At 38.2% G+C, this 17,968-nt stretch overlaps 1 protein-coding gene across 1 annotated transcript; it reads left to right on the top strand.

Annotated features, from left to right (window-relative positions):
- Positions 1 to 15,756: 15,756 nt before the first annotated feature.
- LOC117933241 (proline-rich receptor-like protein kinase PERK10) lies at positions 15,757 to 17,285 on the top strand. The gene is made up of 4 exons (XM_034854625.1): positions 15,757 to 16,098; positions 16,246 to 16,381; positions 16,787 to 17,122; positions 17,203 to 17,285. Exons 1-4 carry the CDS (start codon positions 15,757 to 15,759, stop codon positions 17,283 to 17,285), a joined length of 897 nt encoding a protein of 298 aa, XP_034710516.1.
- The last annotated feature ends 683 nt before the right edge of the window (positions 17,286 to 17,968 follow it).

Genomic DNA, 17,968 nt, shown 5'->3' on the forward strand with positions numbered 1-17,968 from the left:
CTTTATACAACTAGGATACAAAGGTTTTTCAGCATCTTCAAGCAATTTTTTAAATGACATTGGGTCTGTCATAAACTCATCTTCTATAGCATGAACCATTTCTACTGTACTAGCAACGTCACCACAATCCATCGTGTCATAACGTTGTGCCATTTCAGTTGGTTGGCTACTAGTAGGACCTGCTTCTCCATGCCAATACCATGTACAATAACTCTGGTCAATTCCATTGAAAAACATATGTTCCCAAATCTTGTTAGGTGTATGATGTATTAAGTTTCCACATCGCATACAAGGACAACGAATTCCACGTTGATTGGGACAATGTTCTAATGCAAAATTAATGAAGTATTCAACTCCTTCCTCGTACTCCCTTGACATTCTATCTTTAGACATCCAACTTCGATCCATTCTATGATTCAAATACACAATGAATTAATCATGAGGAATTTTAACATTAGAATCAACTTGTTAAGAGTAAGGGCTCTTGCTCCATGCATTAGACCTTTTTTTTTTTTTTTTTTTTGTCTACAAAAGCAATTGTTTTAACACTTTTGAAATGTTAATGTTGTATCATATATCAAAAGGATTCATCATGTAATATATCCATGTTGTCTACAAGTATATGAAAGTGGGGTAGTTAATTATAAAAATTGTCTTATTCAATTCATGTCATTGTAGTTAATGCCACAAATTATCAATTTAAAATTTCTATTACTTCATGATATTTCATCTTATTAAATACATTTAATTTCATTAGGTATTGAACCAAAGTAATAAATGTGGTTCTCTTATAGAATTATGATCCTATCTAGTTGATGTGCTACCATGCAAATGAGAAATAAATATATCTTACATTTGTTTAAGTCTTTATGCACTCTCGAATCGTCAAAGATAATTTATTATGCATATTTCTGTAAAATTAAAATAAAATTATATATCAAAATATTAAACCAAGAAACATAATTAACTCTCATGATTCTATCTTGTTAAACTAATATCAACTTATACTACATGTCTTATGCATTCTAACATCTCCAACTTCCTAGTTTAGGTGGTGGTTCCTATCCCATATAGGAATACATAATCCCTACATGTCAACAACTATTATGTTTCGTTTCATTTTAGAAAATTTTGATAATTTTTTTAAAATTTCTCCGATATTTCTGTATTTATTGGTATTTTTACCGATATTTCGGGAAATTTACCGATATTTCCGACCACTCCAACCCACGCACAAGATACAAAAGCTATCCGTTTTTAAAAAATAAAAATAAAAAGATGCTATTCGGTAAGCTTATCCTGATTTGCAGGCCAAGGTTGTGTTTTTCAGCCTGGGTCAAAAATCGTGGATTTAGGGTTCAGGAAATTTAAATCCAATGGCACAAAAGCAAAGAGACCCCTAGAACAGATCCAGAAAACACAGGGAGCAAAAAAAAAAAAAAGAATATTTTTGGTTTTCCTTGGGGGTTTTGCATGGATTTTCTTAGAAATCAAAGGAGGATGAATCTTCCCGGAAATCGAATGGGGGATGGATTTTCTTGGGAATCAAACAAGGATTGCAAAAATAATAATAATAATAATAATAACCTGATTAGATTAGTACCTGCGAGGAATGAGAGTGGCAGAGGAAAACAAGGGCCTTTTCAGGGATTCTCTCGTCTGGAAGGCAACTTCAGAAATGGCTTCTTGATGCCTGAGTCAGAGAAGTGGGTGGACTTTTGATTTTTAGATTTAGTAGAGATATCTGGAAGGCAACTTCAGAAATGGTTTCTTGATCCCTGAGCCAGTGAAGTGGGTGGCCTTTTGATTTTTGGATTTAGTAGAGATAAAAAAAAACAAGCCGGTCCAAGGGAGTAGAGAAGCCCTCCCACCTAAGCTTTCACAGTCTCCATGATGGGGATGCTGTTTGGCTTTGGCCTACACCCGCTTTACTCCCATCCACCACATTTTATCTAACTTGTTAGCTCCTGAAACGCCTTCTCCCGCCTTTCACGCCCTTTACTCTCATATTTGTTGATTTTCCATTGAATTATAATTTTTTTTCCTTTGCTTTTTTTCCTTTTTTTTTTATGATCAATAATTTGGATTAAAATGGGAGGGAGGGAAGTTATATTTAAATAATAATTAATAATGATTATTCCGATTATTTATTCTACCTTAAATAGAGCTTTTTGAAGGTAAATTTATAATATTAAAAATATTAAAAACATTTTCTAAAATCATTATTAAACATAAAATTAATATTATTAATTTTGCATTTTAAAATCCCAACTCCTTTATATAACAAAATATAAGGCTTTGTTTGGATAAAAATTTGATTTTTCCTAAATTAGAGGTTAAAATTTTCCTCATTCTATATAAATAATTATTAAGAATAACAATTCTCCACTTCTCATTAGTCATGCAGCCGATAAGCACTTGATAGCACTCAATAGTTAGGATGATGATGATGTGACTCCACTACCTCCAAGGCTCCTAACCTTCTCTAACATTGACTTTACACTTGCTGGCTGGGAGGATAACATGTCCAATTTATTTTTCAATGAACTCTTTGTCATGTCCAATTTATTTTTCAATGAACTCTTTCTCATGCTGGTTGCAATTTTGGAATTGAGTAAATATATATTCATTTAGTATCTCACTACCATGACCACCATTTGGAATAATAGGATATTTTAAAAAAAACTACATTTTCTAATATAAAATATATATAAATTTAAATTACATAACATAGCAAAAAAGGACTTATAAAGTTTTAATATAATTTTTTTTTTAATTTCATATTCTTCCATTTTCTCTCCCCTAATTTTCTTAACACGACATTTCATTTGAAAAATTCAAGATGAAAATGAAATTTTAAAGCTCATTGTATTAATCTATTTTTTTTAAATGGGTAATGAGAAAAATCAATGTACTTTGAAGAACTGAAATAATATATAATGGTATTACAACTTAACCATTAAACACCCAAAATTAAAATTTAAACAAGGAGGTGCATTCATCCATCTCTTATAATTATTATAATAAATGTAAAGACAAACACATATTATGCTTAGGGAATCGTAAAACAAAAAGAAATATTAAAAAGAGAGAAAATAAGAAAAAATAAAAATAAACTAATCTCAAAACAGACATCTTGTACTTGGAGAGAGAACCTTTTGTTTTACTAGATAAGACAAGTTAATCAATCATAACAATATTTTCTAATAGTACTACCATTCAAACTATAGTTTCATTTTTAAAAACTAAAAATTATTTGTAGAAATTAACATCATTATCATACAATTGTTTTCTCATGGAACTTCTTAAGAGAAAATTTTTGCCCTTATTTAAAAAAAAAAAGAAAATACATGAAAAGATTAAATAAATCAAAAATCATAAAATACAAATAAAGGAAAACACAATACTGTAAAATTATATTTAGCTCCATCTAGTTTTCATTTGATAGTTAGTTAAACACGATTTATATTTGTTTTCCAATAAATTCTTATTTATAATTTAATATGCCATCCTAATACAATAATATATAAGAAACATAATGAATTTCTACATCTTATTTAATTTATATGTTAAAGTTATTAAATATATATTCTAAGATTTATTTTATGATAAAATAATTTTCCTTTTTAACATTACAAGAATCCTAAATCAAAATATAAAGATTTGAGTTTATTAATATATCAAAGCAATTCTCCTTTTAATACTTTATGAACCAAAAACAAAATTAAAATTTCAGTTTATTATGATTATCTAATTCATGTCTTAAAATATAAAATAAAATGTGTTATTTTTTTTATAATAAACATGTCAAGATAATTATTATATTCAGATATCATGAATCATAAGTAAAATCCATATATGATATTAAAATTCACACATCAAAATATAAAATAAATTAATTTTCTAAAAAAAAAAAATATATGTAACTTGTATGCTTTTATGAAGTATTTATATTTAGCCTTCATATAATTTAAAACAAGGCAAACACACCTTAATCTAACCCATGCGTCAACCGTCCAACAATAGTCTCCATAGGTAGTTAGCCTAGCTTCCCATTTCTCTCACCCATCAATCGTGTTTTCTTGCTATTTCAGATGGCTGAAAACGTATCTTAACCCATAAGCCATACCACCCTCTCTTTAAAGCTTATTTTTAGTTGCTCAAGACAAGTATGTCAGGCCATGCCATACCGTGCAACAGCCTATCCTTTAGGCAATCAAAAAAACCTATCCCTACCACCTTCACATCAACCGTCTTTTTTCTATCACAGCCCATGCTTTGGGCTACCCAAAATCCATCTGTCACAAGAATAACGCTGGTGTCGGGGTGTGTGTTGTTTCTATCACAAGCAACATTCATGGAACTTCTCATTTTCTTTGGCAGAAAAGTCTGAGATTTGTCTCTTCAACCCATTGGTCCTATTGGCGGGGAAAAAAATTTTCAACTCACGGGGAAAATTTTTTTAAAAAATTCGGCCTGTATGCTCCAGAGTTAAGCCATATCTTTGCCTTGTCCTTCAAAGTAAAAGGGAATAGCTTGAGTCTCATCAAGTTTATTGAAGCTCCTCCCTCTCTACACCTCCTCAAACTCCTTGACGTGGGCATATGGGTTCTCACTCTCCATTCCATGGAAATTTGGTAGGAGGGGTACAATATGGGGCCTTATGATCAACTGCTCAAGAGGAGGCACGATGCATGAGGGTGCACTCATCCTTGGTGGGTGCATTCTATGAATGGCTTTACGACTCTAAACTTCATCTTTTTCCAGGAAAATTGAAATCAAGGTGGATGGGTCCTTTCATAATTCATGAAGTGCATCCCAATGGAGTGGTGGAAGTATTCAATCCCAAAGGCAATCAAACCTTCAAAGTCAATGGTCATCGTCTCAAGCCATTCATAGAGCCTTACAATGCAGATAAGGAGGAGATCAACCTCCTTGAACCACGCAACTTTGAGGGAAAGCAGGGTTTCATGGACTATATTAAGTCCATGATTTTTTATAGTTTTATATAGTTGTATTGTTATTTTTATTTTTATTTTTTTTTATTTTAATTCTTGCTCAAACTTGGTTTATTTTGTCTTAATTCTAGTCAATGTTGATGTTAAATTTCAGAAAAAAAATCAAGAAAAATGTGGAGAAGCCTTCAAAAGCAAGGCAGGGGAGTAAAGCAAAGGGGAAAGAGCACTGCATTTCAAGGTGTGAAAATTTCGCACGGAGGAATCCAACATGCGAAAATGCATTTCAAGGTGCGAAATTCCAAAAGCACTATTTCGCACACCACTATTGAAGGTGCGAAAATTTTCGCACCATGCGAAACACACTCCTGGCACACGAGTGCCATTTCGCACACCTCAAGGCAATTTTCGCACAGTGCAAATCAAGGTGCGAATATTTCGCACACCTCAATCCAAGGTGCGAAATTTTCGCACACTTGAGGTGCGAAAATTTTCGCACACCACTATTGAAGGTGCGAAAATTTTCGCACCGTGCAAAACACACTCCTGGCACACGAGTGTCATTTCGCACACCTTAAGGCAATTTTCGCACAGTGCGAATCAAGGTGCGAAAATTTTGCACACCTCAATCCAAGGTGCGAAAATTTCGCACACTTGAGGTGCGAAAATTTTTGCACACCACTATTGAAGGTGCGAAAATTTTCGCACCGTGCGAAACACACTCCTGGCACACGAGTACTATTTCGTACACCTCAAGGCAATTTTTGCACAGTGCGAATCAAGGTGCGAAAATTTCGCACACCTCAATCCAAGGTGCGAAAATCCCTGTCCAAGGTGCGAATTTTCTAAATTTCAATTTCGCACACCACTATTCAAGGTGCGAAAATTTTTGCACCGCGCGAAACACATTCCTGGCACACGAGTGTCATTTCGCACACCTCAAGCCAATTTTCGCACCGTGCGAAACAAGGTGCGAAAATTTCGCACAGTGCCAAATTTAGTACGAAACTCCATTTAAGGTGCGAAATTGTCAGTTCAATGTGCGAAAATTTCGCACGATACAATTCAAGGTGCGAACATTTTCTGATATATGGTAATGAGCACTTCAGCAAAATACAAATAGAGAATTTTGTGGCAAAACAACAAAAAAGCACTTCAATGAGATAGAATATTGATTATTAAGGGTTTAAAATTTGTTTTTTTTCTTCCAAGTCAACAAACTCATGCCCACATGTATTCTGCTATATTTAAAAGTATAGATTCAATTCTTGCTGTCAAACTGATAATTTTCTTGTAGATTTATGATCATCATGGGTTGAATGATGTTTCAAACTCGTGTTCTTTTGAGTCATATACCTAGCCTTGTTATGTGTATGCCAAATATAAAGCATAGGCTGGAAGGGCCTCATGTACACCTAAGTGTCAGAAGTCACCTTTCACAATAGTTTTTCTTGTTGTCTCTAGTATAATTTGAGATATAAGAATCTCCCAATCAAAGTAAAAAACTCTTGTGAAAATTGTAAAGAAGGAAATTTTATCAGAATATTTTTTCCAAAGAAAAATAATTAGTTGAATGTAGGTACTCTTCAAACTCCGGAGATCACTACTGGTTGTGTTTTCTTTATTGAGCCCCCCTTGTTTGAATCAAATGTTTTGCATAATTGTTTCCTGACTTTATTTCTTCTAGCAATGTTTGAATTGTATCGTGCGAAACTCCATTTAAGGTGCGAAATTGTCAGTTCAAGGTGCGAAAATTTCGCACGGTACAATTCAAGGTGTGAAAATTTCGCACGATCAAATTTTAAGCTGCGAAAACTCTGACTTTTACACTCAATTTTTACCCCCGGGATTTTGCCTAACGTCCAAAAACGACTTTTCGGTTGCCTTGGGAATTTTTAAACATCAAACCACCCCAAGTCCCATCTCTATATAAACCCCTGAAGGAGAAAAGCTGAAGAGACCAGCCCCGCGCACCAGCTGAGAGCCTCTGGAACTCATGAACAACCATCTCGCTCCATTTCGGCCATGGCAAAGACTAGGGGAGGTCTTTCCGCATCCCCATCCTCTCCCCCGGTGCCTCGACCAACATAGTCTGCCATTGGAGGCGCCACTTCGCCACCTGCACAGGACTCCACCGTTCCCCCATCTGAGGGTGGAACGCCTTCTCAGCGCCGATATCCCACCAGGAGGCCACCCACTGAACCTGTGCCGCCCGCCGCCAAAGCCAAGAGGCCTGCTTCTCGGCCACCCTCGAAAAGGGCCAAATTCTCGGGTCCTGGAGAGCCATCCCAGACATCTCAGGCCGAGTCGGACTCTCAAATTCATGTGGGGATTCCTCTCGAGACCGTCATCAAGCGTCCTATGATCGCAGGGCCACCTATAGAGGGCAACCTGGATTGCAGAGATCGATCCTTCCATTCAGAGACCTGGTTCGACATCGAGGCTCTCAGACAGCAGCCAGAGCTCAGGGATTCATTCCGTTTGCTGCAGAGGTATCACATGGAGCATCTCCTCACCCCTAGGCAGTTCTATTATCCGAGAGTAGTTCTAGACTTTTATCAGTCTATGACTACTCGAGGCATCCGGAATCCTACTCTCATCTATTTTACCATAGATGGACGCCAGGGTGCCATTGGAGCTCGCCACATTGCTGAGGCCCTCCGTATGCCTTATGAGCCTGTGACTCAGGCAGACTTCAGGGAGTGGTCCTCATTCTCTCAGAGGGACATGGTTCGTATCTTGTCCAGGGGGACTTCCACAGCCTCAGTGTTGACTAGGAGAGAGCTTCCATCTGGGATGCTCCTTATTGATGTGCTCCTGCGTGCCAACATCTTCCCACTTCAGCATAAAGTTCAGAGGAGAGGAGCTATACTTGAGGCGTTATTTAGGATTTCTGAGGGATATTACTTCGGCCCTCATCATTTGATTATGACTTCTCTTCTTCACTTTGAAGAGAAAGTCCATCAGAAGAAGCTTCAGAGGGCAGATGTCATTCCATTATTATTTCCGAGGCTCCTTTGCCAGATTTTAGAGCACCTGGGCTATCCTGGAGAGCCCCGCCTTGAGAGGTGCAGCCATTGCCGAGAGGACTTCTCTCTCGACAAATGGCATCACTTGGCAGCCTACTTTGTACCTCAGGGAGTCCCAGTTGTGCCTCCACCTCAGGGAGCCCCAGATGTGCCCCCACCTCCAGAGCTATCCCAAGATGAGCAACTACCTCAGGCCCAGCAGGATGAGATTCTCACTGACACTATACCTCCTGCCCCTGCAGCACACACCTCAGTGCCCATGCCTGAGGCCACACTTCCTGCTTCTCCTATTACTCAGCCAACTCCACCAGTCGTGCCAGCTACCTCAGCACCTCCTCCTTCATCTGAGCCCACTGTCACCGTTTCTCTTACGGAATTCAGAGGCTTAGTGCACTCATTGCAGACACTGAGCACCGCTCATGATTCTCTTTTCCAGCAGATGGCCACTATTCGTGCACACCAGGATCAGATCATTGCTACTCAGACCCAGCATACCACGATCCTTCATCAGATTCAGCAGTATCTGAGTATGCAGACACTTCCTGGGCATGATAGGTCTGGACCATCCGAGCCTCCACTGCCAGATGAGGGGACCATACCAGCTGAGCAGCCCATACCAGATGAGGGTAACATACCAGCTGAGCAGCCCATACCAGATGAGGAGATCAGAGCAGAGCCATCACATGATCCCACTAGTATCTGATCTTTTTATGTTTTTTTTTTTACTTACATCTTATATTAGACTTGTGAATCCCATCTTTTTTATGTTTTATATACTGGGATTGGATGTATTACTTGAACATCATGCATATTGTATTTCTTTTCCAAGTAATACTTATATATATATCATTTTTTGATTATATTCTCTTTTCTTGTTACTCTTTTATCTTTGAAACATGTGGTTTCTCCTTGGAGAATAATATGCAGATGTATGAGTTGGCCATGTTTTGGTGTGTTGTGATGTACGTGTGAGGATGCGGCGCCTTGAAGTGTAAGTGGACAATTTGTATTTCATAAGAAACAGGTCATTGTAAATGAGATCAATGCGCCGCTCTTGACCAGATGTGGAAGCCTTGAATGAGTGTTCAGATTGAGCTTCCAATCCCATGTCCTACCCCGTGGAATTTCTTTATTAAATTAGAACTGTTTACATATAATGAGATGAATAATACATCATGAACATTCCAAAGTAAGAAATGAGACTGGTTTCCTAGTTCTTACTTTTAAAAGGATTATCAATTTCACATAGACAGCTAAAGTTCATAATTATTACACCAAATACAAGAGAAATTTCAGGGACACGTGACTATATTATGCCAATTTTACCCTTATTTTATTTCAGCTAAATTTCACCTACATTAGTTAAGACTTCTTACAACTACATTTGACATGCTAGACTCTACATGCGCTAGTTTGCAAATATAATATTCCTCTAGCTTTTCTTGAATTAGATGGTTTATTAGGGTTTGGAGCTTAATATGGAGCTTGAGGAGGATTGAGATGAATCCATGAATGTTAAATCTGTAGCCAATAACCCTCTATTTTGTGGGTTTGGCATTTTTTGTTGTAGTATTCTGCTAAACTCACGCTCATATGTTTGCATGATCCCATGAGAAGGTTGACAAACATATTTTTTGGTTGTCATTTCTGGGACTTACAGTTGAATGGTCCCGTTGGAGCATTTATGAGATTTTGTAATTTACTCAAATAATTTGGGGCAACTTTAAACTGCCCACAAAGGCATTTATTTAGGCATATAATTTTTATTATCCCACCAAATGTCCCTCTACTAGTAGAAATTCTGAAATGGTATTATGTAACTGGGGTGCAAGTTGCAGAGGCTATTTAAGTATTAGGCACAAATAACACCAAATTGTTAAATCTAAATATCATTATAAATGATTTGTCCATGTGTGACAAAGACCACTGACTGGATACATTTTACATGAGTACATTATTATGGTTGCAACAATAAACAAAATAAAAGGAAGTCATGTTACATCATTTAATAAATGTCATAAAAAATGCAAAAAAACAAAAACAAAAAAAAAATTAAAACAAAAATTAAAACCCTATAAAGGATATATATTTGCATGGAGAATAAATATCTAATTCAAAAAATTTTCAAAAAAATTATTTTTACTTTTCACAAAATTTTTAATGGTGCCTATTGTCTTAGGATTTTCTTTCAAGTTGCTTGTAGATGGGAATGGGCCTAGATAGAATTAAAAGAAAAATAAAAGAATTAAAAGAAAAAAAATGAGAAGTGAGATTTTTAATATTTACTAATATAACCTTGATAGATTTATTAATAAAATTAGATTGACTTATAAATTATTTGTCAAGATAGCTTTTACCAACCTTGACATAAAAATATTTTAACTCCATATATTGACTTATAATTTTTCTATCAAGATTGTATTACTATAAATTAAATAAAATTTTAGCAAATTCCACATATGTCATTATTGCCTTTATTTAGATACCTTTACATATGAATATATTAATTTTATATTGACTTATAAATTCTCTGTCAAAGTTGCATCGTCATAAGTCATGGAATAATCACTGGAATTCATATATGTCATTATTTCTTTTAACTAAGTTTTATATGTCATAGTTGCCCATTTAAATAAAAGATATTGACATATACTACTTTAAGTAAAGATAATATATGTTAACAATGACCCTTTTTCTTGTCGTGAGAATACTTTGAATAAAAGGATGGATGGGATGCAAAATGACTTATCTCAAAAGATAGATAATCTCCAATACTTAATCTCAAGGTTCACTAACTTGAACATAGTACAAGAGAAGGGTAGATTTCCTTCTCAACCTCACCAAAACCCCAAGGGTATCCATGAAGTGGAAACTCATGAGGGAGAATCCTCACAGGTGAGAGATGTTAAAGCCCTGATCACTCTAAGGAGTGGTAAAAAGGTTGAGTTGCCAACACCCAAGCCACATGTTGAAGAGGAAGAAGAAGAAGAGACAAAGAAGAGGGAGGAAATCAAAGGAAAGAAGAAAGATATCAGTGAAAGTAAAGAGGACCATGATTCAACAGTGAATGCAAATCCGGATAAGGTACTTATCAAGGAAAAAATGTTGAAGAAACATACCTCTCCACATTTTCCTCAAGCTTTGCATGGGAAAAAAGGGATTAGAAATGCATCAGAAATTCTTGAAGTATTGAGACAAGTGAAAGTCAATATTCCATTGCTAGATATGATTAAACAAGTTCCAACATATGCAAAATTTATAAAGGACTTGTGTACTATCAAAAGAGGGTTGAATGTGAACAAGAAAGCCTTCTTGACTGAGCAAGTAAGTGCTATCATACAATGCAAGTATCCTTTGAAGTACAAAGATCCAGGATGTCCTACTATTTAAGTCATGATTGGAGGAAAGGTAGTGGAGAAAGCTTTGTTAGACTTGGGAGCAAGTGTGAATTTGCTACCATACTCTGTCTACAAGCAATTGAGACTTGGTGAATTGAAGCCAACATCAATCACTCTATCTCTAGAAGATAGATCAGTGAAAATTCCAAGGGGGGTAATTAAAGATGTCTTAGTTCAAGTTGATAATTTCTACTATCCAGTAGATTTTGTTGTTCTTGATACGGATCCTACTGTCAAGGAAGCTAATTCTGTTCCTATCATCCTTGGAAGGCCATTCCTTGCTACCTCAAATGCAATTATCAACTGTAGGAATGGACTCATGCAACTCACTTTTGGCAACATGACACTTGAGTTCAATATCTTTTATATGTTTAAAAAGCAAATAAATTCGGAAGAAAAAAAAGGTCCAGAGGAGGTATGCATTATTGATTCTCTAGTGGAGGAGCACTGTAATCAGAATATGCAAGACAAGTTGAATGAAAGTCTTGGGGATCTTGAAGAAGGGTTGCCTGAACCCTCTGATGTGCTTGCTACTCTACAAGGTTGGAGGAGGAGAGAAGAGATTCTACCTTTGTTCAATAAAGAGGAGGCATAGGAAGCTGCTAAAGAAGAGACCCCAAAGCTTAATTTGAAGCCTCTGCCCATGGAGTTGAAATACACATACCTGGAAGAGAATAAACAATGCCCTGTTGTTATATCTTCATCTCTTACTAGTCATCAGGAGAAATGTCTACTTGAAGTCCTCAAGAGGTGCAAGAAAGCAATAGGATGGAAAATATCTGACTTGAAAGGCATTAGTCATTTGGTTTGTACACATCATATATACATGGAGGAAGAAGCTAAACCAATTCGTCAACCTCAAAGAAGATTGAATCCTCATTTGCAAGAGGTAGTGCGAGTTGAAATGCTGAAGCTACTTCAAGCAGGTATTATCTACCCCATTTCTGACAGCCCTTGGGTGAGTCCTACTCAAGTGGTACCAAAGAAGTCAGAGATTACTGTGGTTTAAAATGAAAAAGGAAAAGAAATTACTACACGCCTCACTTCAAGTTGGAGGGTGTGTATTGATTATAGAAAATTGAATGCTGTGATAAGGAAAGATCATTTTCCATTGCCATTTATTGATCAAGTGTTGGAGAGAGTCTCTGGCCATCCTTTCTATTGTTTCTTGGATGGGTACTCTGGATATTTTCAATTGAAATTGATGTTGAAGATCAGGAAAAGACCACTTTCACATGTCCATTTGGAACATATGCCTACAGATGAATGCCTTTTGGTTTATGCAATGCACCCGCAACATTCCAAAGATGTATGTTGAGTATCTTTAGTGATATGATGGAGCGAATTATGGAGGTTTTCATGGATGACATCACCGTATATGGAGGTACATTTGAAGAATGCTTAGTCAACTTGGAAGCGGTTCTTAACAGATGCATTGAGAAAGACTTGGTGCTCAACTGGGAGAAATGCCATTTTATGGTACATCAAGGAATTGTCCTTGGCCATATCATCTCCGAGAAAGGCATTGAAGTTGATAAAGCAAAGGTGGAACTTATTATCAAATTGTCGTCCCCAACAACTATAAAAGGAGTAAGGCAATTCCTTGGCCATGCAGAGTTCTATAGGAGATTTATAAAGATTTCTCTAATCTTTCAAAGCCTCTTTGTGAACTTTTGGCTAAGGATGCTAAGTTTATATGGGATGAAAGATGTCAAAAAAGCTTTGATCAACTGAAGCAATTCTTGAGAACAACTCCAATAGTGAGGGCTCCTAACTGGCAACTACCCTTTGAAGTAATGTGTGATGCCAGTGACTTTGCTATAGGAGCTGTCCTTGGCCAAAGAGAATATGGAAAGCCCTATGTGATCTACTATGCAAGCAAGACATTGAACGAAGCTCAAAGGAACTACACAACTACAGAGAAAGAATTGTTAGTTGTGGTGTTTGCCTTAGACAAGTTTCGTGCTTATCTAGTAGGGTCTTTCATCATTGTTTTCACTGACCATTCAACTTTGAAGTATTTATTGACAAAATAAGATGCAAAATCAAGGTTGATTAGATGGATTCTCTTACTACAAGAGTTCGATCTCCAAATCAGAGATAAGAAAGGAGTGGAGAATGTGGTAGTTGACCACCTTTCAAGGTTGGCTATAGCACACAATTCCCATGTCTTACCTATTAATGGTGACTTTCTTGAGGAATCACTCATGTTGCTAGAAAAAACTCCTTGGTATGCTCATATTGCTAACTATCTAGTTACTGGTGAAGTTCCAAGTGAGTGGAAAGCACAAGACAGGAAGCACTTCTTTGCAAAGATTCATGCTTATTATTGGGAGGAGCCTTTCCTTTTCAAGTATTGTGCAGATCAAATAATAAGGAAGTGTGTTCCTGAAGAAGAGCAACAAGGAATTCTCAGCCATTGCCATGAAAGTGCATGTGGAGGCCACTTTGCCTCTCAGAAAACAACCATGAAGGTGTTGCAATCAGGGTTTACTTGGCCATCACTTTTCAAGGATGCCCACATCATGTGTAGGAGCTGTGATAGATGCCAAAGGCTTGGAAAGCTAACAAGAAGGAATCAAATGCCTATGAACCCCATTCTAATAGTTGATCTTTTTGATGTTTGGGGTATTGACTTCATGAGACCTTTCCCAATGTCTTTTGGTAACTCTTATATTTTGGTGGGGGTGGACTATGTTTCTAAATGGGTTGAGGCAATCCCCTGTAAACACAATGATCATAAGGTGGTTCTCAAGTTTCTCAAAGAGAACGTTTTCTCAAGATTTGGGGTGCCCAAGGCCATAATCAGTGATGGAGGTACTCATTTTTGCAATAGACCTTTTGAAACCCTATTAGCCAAGTATGGAGTGAAGCATAAGGTAGCTACACCTTATCATCCTCAAACTTCCGGTCAAGTGGAGCTAGCAAACAAAGAAATCAACAATATATTGATGAAGGTGGTGATCACGAGCAGAAGAGATTGGTCTATTAAGCTTCATGATTCACTATGGGCATATAGAACAGCTTACAAGACTATTCTTGGTATGTCTCCTTATCGCCTAGTCTATGGCAAAACGTGCCATCTCCCTGTGGAAGTTGAATATAAGGCTTGGTGGGCAATCAAGAAGTTAAACATGGACTTGATCAGAGCCGGGGCAAAGAGGTGCTTAGACCTTAATGAGATGGAGGAATTAAGAAATGATGCTTACATCAATTCCAAAGTTGCAAAACAGAGGATGAAGAGGTGGCATGATCAATTAATCTCCAATAAAGAATTCCAAAAAGGACAAAGAGTCTTACTCTATGATTCAAGGCTCCATATTTTTCCTGGGAAGCTCAAGTCAAGGTGGATAGGCCCTTTCATTATTCACCAAGTGCACTTAAATGGAGTGGTGGAATTACTGAATTCCAATAGCACTGACATTTTTAAGGTCAATGGTCATTGCCTCAAGCCATTCATTGAGCCATTCAAGCAAGAAAAGGAGGAAATCAACCTCCTTGAGCCACAAAAAGCCTAATCAGAAAAGGGTTAGATGGACTTGGTTTCACCAAAGTCCATATATTTTTTGTTTAATTTTGCTAATTTAAAAGCTTTATTAATTCTTTTGATTTTTAATTTTGGTCTTAATTTGTGTTATTTATATGTAATTTAATCTTTTTGATTGATCCAAATAAGGAGGAATTGCAAAGAAATTGAAGGAAGATCTCTGGGAGCTAAAAGGAATTCAAAAGCAAGGGAAAATTCATGGCTTGCGAGATTTTCGCAGCCCAAAAGAAGCCGCTGCGAAAATGGCCCTTGGTTGCGAAATATTTTCGCAACCCCAAAAAGTTCGCTGCGAAATCAAGCTTTCGCTGCGAAAGTGCCACTCGGCTGCGAAATGATTTCGCAGCCCCAAGCCCCCCCTCTGCGAAACCACCCATTGGCACACGAGTGCCATTTCGCAGCACACCACCCTCATTTCGCAGCTGTGAAATGGCTGCGAAATCCTCAAAGTGTTAAAAAATCCAATTTTCGCAGCCAAAGCCCCATTTCGCAGGGTGTTTCGCAGCTGCGAAACACCCCTTTGGCACACGAGTGCCATTTCGCAGCACAGTACCCTCATTTCGCAGCTGCGAAATGAGTTGCGAAATAGGCTGCGAAAATGGCCCTTCGCTGCGAAAAGGCCCCTCCGCTGCAAAATCGGTCCTCCTCTACGAAAATTAAAATGACCTTTGGCATCCATTTTTGAACCTTATAAATTCCGTATTTTGTTAAAACCGATCATTTGAACTGCAAAAAGGTGCCAAAGAGAAACCAAGCAAGAACAACCGTTCATTTGCTCTCTCATCTAATCCCAAGCTGGGCGCACCTTCGGCCATCTCCTCCGGCTAGCCATGGCAAGAACCAGAGGAGCTAAGTCCTCATCTCCGTCAGGCCGCAAGAGAGCCACAAGAGAGACCCCTGTTCAAGGCTCCACATCTGAGCCTCCGCGACCACTAGTCGTCCCACCTCCGGTTGAGGACGCACCATTGAGTCCTCCTATGAGGCGCTATCAAACCAGGTCAAGCAGCCATCCCCCAAAGAAGAAAGCTAGGGTATCAGACTCAGAGCCAATTAACTTAACGGAGCCATCTCCGGATCCGTCTCCGGAGCCGTCTTCAGAGCCTCCATCAAAGCCTCAGCCGTCTCAGTCGCCACCCACAGAGTCTCAAATTCTCTCAGGCATGACTCCTGAGGTACTTATCAGGCGTCCCATGGTCGCTCAGCCACCCATTGAGGGTAATTTGGATTGCCGGGCTAGGCCATTCCACTCCGAGCTTTGATTTGACACAGCCATTTTCAGGCTTCAGCCTGAGCTCAGGGACTTCTTCCATCTGCTGCAGAGGTACCATATGGAGCATTTGCTGACTCCCAAGGATTTTTTCTATCCCCGTGTAGCAATGGACTTCTATCAGTCCATGACCATGCACCAGGTCCGAGATCGTACTGTCATACACTTCACCATAGACGGACGTCATGGTATTCTAGGAGCTCGACACATAGCAGAGGCATTGCATATTCCATACGAGCCAGCCCATCTAGAGGATTATCGAGTTTGGACTCATCCTGCCCAGAGTGACATAGTTCATATTCTGTCTAGAGGAGCATCCTCACACCAGTATCTGTTGAGGAAGGAGCTCCCTCCTAGCATGTTTTTTATCGATGCACTCCTGCGCCATAACATCTATCCACTTCAACATTGGGTGCAGAGGAGAGGAGTTTTACTAGAGGCATTATTTAGGATATCTGAGGGATTCTTCTTTGGCCCTCATCATCTCAATATGGCCGCTCTTCTGTACTTTGAAGAGAAAGTCCATAGGAAGAAGCTGCTCAGAGTGGATGCTATTCCACTTCTTTTCCTGAGATTGCTATGTCAAATTTTAGAGCACTTGGGATTTCCATATGAGCCTCAGCTTGAGCGCAAATGCATTTGTCGAGAGATATTCACTCTTGACAAATGGACCAATATGACAGCATATAGTGCAGAGCCGAGAGCCCCAGCTGGAGCAGAGCATCCAGAGATTCCACATCCAGAGCAGCCAGAGGAGCCACAGCAAGTTGAGATACCAGCTGACATGGGAGCCTCTACAGAGCCTATACATGAGGTTGCACCCTCTACTATTCCTGCCACACCACGGACTCCCCTTGTTATTCCAGCTACATCAGAGCCTTCTCCTTCATCTGAGCCTAGGATTGCCATATCCATTTTCGAGTATAGAGGTCTATGTCACACTTTGTAGACATTGACCACTTCTCAGAGCATCCTTACTCAGTAGACGTCAGCTCTTCGTGCTCATCAGGAGCATATTTTAGCCACTCAGACTCAGCATACTACCATCTTGAGGCAGATTCAGCACCATCTGGGTATTCCATCAGCTCCTGAGCACCCCACTCTTGTCCTCTCAGAGCCCTCAAAGCCATCTCAGGCCCCTCCTTTCGTAGAGCACACTATGCCCTCTGAGGAGCCGACTACAGGAGATGCAGAGACATCCACCTGAGCCATCATTTTCCCATCATCATCCTCCCACTATCTGATCATTTACATAGTTTACTTTATGTATTTCCTTTATGTATTCTCTTATTATAATAGCAATTGTACTCCCATGTTTTTGATATTCTATATATTGGGATTGGTTGTATTACTTGTTTTCCTTTATATTGTACTTTCATCAAGTAATACAAATCTACCAATTTTTGAGCACTCTTAGCATTATTTTATTTTAATTCCTATACTTATTTCTTTTGTTGTTTTTTGAAACATGTGGTTTCTCCTATTCTACTCGAACTTCATATCACTCAGGAGGCACCACTTCATATATTTATATCACTCATAATTCAAAAGCCCCTTCTAAAGATAAGGCCTTCTTGTGGCTTGTTTGCAAATAAGAAAGTTGATATCAAGAACATGCCTCATAAGAGGCGGCCTTTCAAACCCTTTTTCATGGTCATTGTGTTATGTGCTTGGCTAATAGGGAGACAATTGACCAATTTTTCTTCTTGTTTCTAGCATAAGTTGTTCAGATTTGTTGAAATTGAGTGTCTCAAGAAGTGTGATTTTCCTTAACC

Source organism: Vitis riparia, chromosome 16 (assembly GCF_004353265.1).
Source record: "Vitis riparia cultivar Riparia Gloire de Montpellier isolate 1030 chromosome 16, EGFV_Vit.rip_1.0, whole genome shotgun sequence".
Lineage (NCBI taxonomy): Eukaryota > Viridiplantae > Streptophyta > Magnoliopsida > Vitales > Vitaceae > Vitis > Vitis riparia.

What these genes read in the sequence shown, in the direction of transcription:
- LOC117933241 (XM_034854625.1), top strand. Translation starts at nt 15,757, where the DNA reads ATGGCAAGAACCAGAGGAGCTAAGTCCTCATCTCCGTCAGGCCGCAAG. An exon ending in TCTCAGGCATGACTCCTGAG is followed by an intron (nt 16,099 to 16,245) that starts GTACTTATCAGG and finishes CATCTGCTGCAG; the next exon opens with AGGTACCATATGGAGCATTT. An exon ending in CACCATAGACGGACGTCATG is followed by an intron (nt 16,382 to 16,786) that starts GTATTCTAGGAG and finishes GTCAAATTTTAG; the next exon opens with AGCACTTGGGATTTCCATAT.